The sequence below is a fragment of the Papilio polytes genome, unplaced genomic scaffold (genome assembly GCF_000836215.1).
Source record: "Papilio polytes unplaced genomic scaffold, Ppol_1.0 DF821067.1, whole genome shotgun sequence".
In the NCBI taxonomy this organism is placed as follows: Eukaryota; Metazoa; Arthropoda; class Insecta; order Lepidoptera; family Papilionidae; genus Papilio; species Papilio polytes.
In genome coordinates this window covers 2456168-2458860 of record NW_013528137.1, presented here as the reverse complement: position 1 = coordinate 2458860, position 2693 = coordinate 2456168, and the positions used below count along the sequence as shown (strand labels likewise).

General features: G+C 35.2%; 1 protein-coding gene across 1 annotated transcript in view; it reads right to left on the bottom strand.

The window, feature by feature from the left end:
• The window catches only part of LOC106109675 (vacuolar protein sorting-associated protein 8 homolog), a 6945-nt gene extending 4767 nt beyond the window's left edge, over positions 1-2178 (bottom strand). Inside the window, exons 1-3 of the mRNA XM_013291261.1 lie at positions 1876-2178; positions 1601-1792; positions 3-225 (exon numbers count right to left, since the gene is read on the bottom strand). Of these exons, the coding sequence (XP_013146715.1) occupies positions 3-225; positions 1601-1792; positions 1876-1965 (505 nt within the window). The 5' untranslated portion in view covers positions 1966-2178. The remainder of the gene's footprint in view (positions 1-2; positions 226-1600; positions 1793-1875) is intronic.
• Positions 2179-2693: the final 515 nt, after the last annotated feature.

Below are 2693 nucleotides of genomic sequence, written 5' to 3'. Positions count from 1 at the left end.
GCTTTCATATTGAAAGACAAGTCCTCGTGCGTATCCTGCCAAAAGGCGCGTGCTGTCATTATTATAAGCTAAGCATGTCACAGCGCCACAATTTTCATTGGCATCACAAACCCATCTTAAGGTTTGATCTTGAAATGACAGTATGTGGCCATGAGCTGTTCCTACAGTGGTCTTCCCAGTAAATCCGACACTGAGGGCTGTCGCTGCTCCAGCTAATGACCTTTCCTGTAATAGCAAAAAAATTAAATCCCTATAATTTTGATCAAGAAATGTATGATCAGACCTGCCTTAACTTTAAAAGTAAATTTGAATCAGGCAATAGATCTTAGGTTGTGCATTTTTTATTCTCTTTCTTGATCTAATCTCTTTTAGATTGCAACTTATCTCATTATACGGTAATATAAAAATAAATACATGTTGGAATTGGGTCTTTCCCCCCGACATCATTGCTACCAGGTCTTGGTTTCGTGGGCGTCATTTGGGTGAAGTGTGAGCATCAAAACACTAGAGACACGGATTAACACAATATATTTCGGAATCTACACTTATCACATAGCAAATCAACAACACCGATCGAGCAGCGGGATCGTGGCACCGTTTTTATTTTTACTACACTACTCTCCTCAATCGACTCGCCACTTTGCTAACACGCACCACAACATGTCACTACAAACGCCGCCCTCTAAGCACTGAACTGCGCCTCGACCCCGCTCGAGCTAATAAGGGCCACTCGAGGCGCTTGCTCTGCTCTCATTGGTCGTATGCAAGTTGATGTACTTGTAATTTTAAAAAGAACTAAATACAAATGACATCGAATTTCTACTTTTGAGAAAAAAGGAATTAAATCTATAATATCATCTTAAGCAATATCAAAACGTAAGACAATAACATTTGTTACACATAAAGCAACAATGAATTTGTAGCTTCCTGCGACATATATATATGACATATTATATAAAAAAATAGTGCACCTCCAGCTACAGAATCCCGACTCTAACAAGTGGTCAGGGCTGAAGAGATAAGAACCTCCTCACTAAGTGTGTGGGTTTTCTCTACATTTATATTAAATTATAAATAGAAAATAGTTTACTAAAAACATCCATTCTGATTTTTTATTGATATTCTTTAACATAAAAGGTTCAATGGCTTTCTATCCGCATATTATGTTTACAGATAACAAATAGTGGAATGTTAATCATAACATGCACAGGGCATCACTGTTCTATCTGATCTGTTCTATGTATTTGTACTACCTCTGTTTTTTGTGCCCAATTAATTAAAATAATTGTTTTATATGCCTACTATCTGTTACTTGCGACTTCGCCCATGTGACATTAAAAAAAATAAATAAAAAGGCCTATGACTTACAGATATGTGCATGCAAGTCACTACTTGCATGGAGATGAGAGCTACCAAGATATATGAAAACTATAACAAGAACCTTTTATCAAGCAAACTATTTATATCTTGAAGATGTTACTTCATTATTGTCAATAATATAAATGAAGCATTAGACACAGCTAATATAACTCATGCAATATATTGCACAGTATCATACTAAATATTAATAAAATATATTTTGCATTAATTGTAAATGTACCTGAGCCTGAGTTAACTGTTGAGATATAGCTTGCAGAAATTCCAGTTGAAGCGCCGAGCAGGTCATTGGTTCTTTGAAATTTTTGTCATTGTCTTTGTCATTGTTATCATCAAATCCACCATCTTCCGCAGACAGAGCTTCTGCTAAAGTAGGAGCTTCACTTGCAGGCAAAGCATATTCAACTTCATCAAGCTACAAATAAAAGTTTTTACATTTGTCGTACACATTTAGAAAAAAATATACACTAAATCTAAAGACCTAACTTTTTTGTTTACCTCTTCAAAATCGATATAGTGCAGACTTTCGACTGATTCTAAATCGGAATCTAGCAATGATTGAATTGACGGTGTTTTCAACAAATCCATTGTTTTTTTCTTATTTAATTTAATTACACACACATCACGAAGAACACTTCAAATCCAATCGATATATACTAACAATATTTGTTTATTTTTATAGTACATTGATAGAAAAGTTATGTTATAATATAATATTAATATATAAATTCATGATCAAGATTAATATCCAACCGGAATTTAACCACAGATTACAGAGGTGTATTGTTGTATAGTGCCGCAAGGATGTTGTGGCACCTTGTTGACATTGACGGGAAGGCGTCTCTGAGCATTTAGTGTTACCAGCAAGGTAATATGTCCACATTAAAAGGAAATTCTTTCCTGTTGAAAACGAAAACGCAAATTGTCAAAGAAGTACTTGTACCTTACAGTGTAACTAGAAAATTCTCCAAAATTTGTTTGTCGATTAGAAGACTCTATAGTTAAAGAATCTTTGTAGCAAACTTTTAGCAATGTACTCTTTTGAGATAGTTAGGAAAGAAATAGTCTTAAAACATAATAGAAATTGTCTTACTTGGCGCTTGTCTACAGAATAATAGAAATCAGAAAAAATTGTTTGTTGTTTACATTTAACGCACAATACAAACTATGTGGTATGCCCCGTGGTTTGAACGAAACGATGCGGTATAAAATCATCAGACAGCCAGTTTCCTCTTCACATCGACTTGGACTTAACCACCATAGCCCAACACCTGAAGCAGGCGTCGCGTCGTTATTTTGACTCTGCCGTCGGTCAT